The 1,644-nt window shown below is 31.2% G+C and overlaps 1 protein-coding gene across 1 annotated transcript; it reads right to left on the reverse strand.

Moving 5' to 3' along the window:
• Positions 1-234: 234 nt before the first annotated feature.
• On the reverse strand, positions 235-1,159 carry LOC112093516 (subtilisin-like protease SBT5.4; the record flags this gene model as incomplete). The annotated part of the gene is made up of 4 exons (XM_024172151.1): positions 1,076-1,159; positions 860-969; positions 645-742; positions 235-402 (listed from the first exon to the last, which is right to left on the reverse strand). Coding segments are annotated over exons 1-4 (460 nt in total), but the record flags the coding sequence as incomplete, so codon positions are not given.
• Positions 1,160-1,644: the final 485 nt, after the last annotated feature.

The following is a 1,644-nucleotide window of genomic DNA, read 5'->3' on the forward strand; positions in this document are numbered from 1 at the left end:
CATCTATCAAAGGGAATTGCACCAAAGAAATGAACATATTTGATTCATTTAAAATATTCAGATAAATATTTATCAACTTTTTTTTAACCGAATTGCCAAATTGGTAATCTCAAACATAAACAAATATGAAATATTGAATCGAACATATATGAAGAATGTTCATTGATTAAAAAAAATCACGAATTATGAAAAGCAAATGAAGTGTCAAATTAAAGAGAGAACGTATGTATATACCGGTATCAAGATTAGCAATGATTGTGTCTTTTCCAAACTTGGCCTTCCTCCAAATAGAATTACGAATAGGGAAACCCTTCTGATCTTCAAGCATCATGAAATTCCATGAATGCGTGGTGTGTAATTTCCTTCCTTGGTTTAGGAACACCGATACAACTCCCGGGTGCTCTGAAATATTAATTGCTAGAAATTAACGTTCTAATAACATAAAATATGTTAAAGATAATAGCTTAATAGTTCACAGGACGTGGTAAAAAATGGTATGTGGAGAAAATGAATAGGAACAAGTTAACATGTAATATGTAATTTATACCAAATTGTGAGAAATAATTTATGGTTTTAAAATGTCCAAGAAAGATTATAGTTTCACATTATAATGAGTGATTAATAATTAACATCTGAACTCTTACTAGCGATTTGGGCAGCCTCTTCCTCCTCAAGAAAGGCCGCAAAACCATTGATATTTCTCTTATACGAGAGAAAGATTGACTCTTTAGCCTTCTCTTTGCTGCATCGTCACAAGAAACTACAGTTATTAGAAGAGAAAATTATAAGCAAAAAGGAAAACAAAAACGTGTAAAAATATAAGAAAAAAAACAAAACAAAACAAAATCGCGCGATATACCTTCCAAGAAAGGAACTAAGTAGTTCATAATGAGAATCAGCCACACGATCAAGATCAGCTTCTGTGATCTTAGGTCCATGTGCATGTGAGCCCAGGTACACTATATAAGGCTTTTAGCATCATAAGCAAGAAAAAACAACGTTAGTACAAGTGTATAAACTCCATGATATATACAGGAGTTTTAGTGACCAAAAAAAAAACAGAAGAATTCAATACTTGTTTTGCAGCAAGAGCTGGAATATGGAGGAGAGAAAAAAGAATGAGAAACTGGATGATAGTCGAAGGCTTTAGAAGCCCCATTCTCTGTTCTTTTGGTTAAACCCTATCGACCACCAATAGAAAAATACTCTAAAAGAATTAAAACCTAAAAAGCCTTAGCTCATGGAATGTATACCTATATATATATATATATATATATATGGAGTCTCATTGAAATATTAAGGTGATAATGCTTTGAAAAATAAATGCATAACTAGGACTATAATAGATATATCTGTAGGTTGAAAACAAATATTTTTTTTAAAGCGGAAAAAAAAAATCTCTATCGGTTCAAAACTCAAAAGACTAACGCGATCATAACGATAGTATCCTAAAACTGTTTTGGTTGTTATATTTATAAGATTTTCCGAAAAAAAAACCCCAAAAAAGTATAGAGTCCAAACCAAAAATCACGTATCGAATTTGCATGCCCCGTGGAGCAAAATTTGATCCCATGCATATTAATTTGGTTCCTTTGGCTTAATTAATTTAAATACTACTAAGTTATTTCAAATTAAATTAAATAC

Source organism: Morus notabilis, unplaced genomic scaffold (assembly GCF_000414095.1).
Source record: "Morus notabilis unplaced genomic scaffold, ASM41409v2 Scaffold6823, whole genome shotgun sequence".
Lineage (NCBI taxonomy): Eukaryota > Viridiplantae > Streptophyta > Magnoliopsida > Rosales > Moraceae > Morus > Morus notabilis.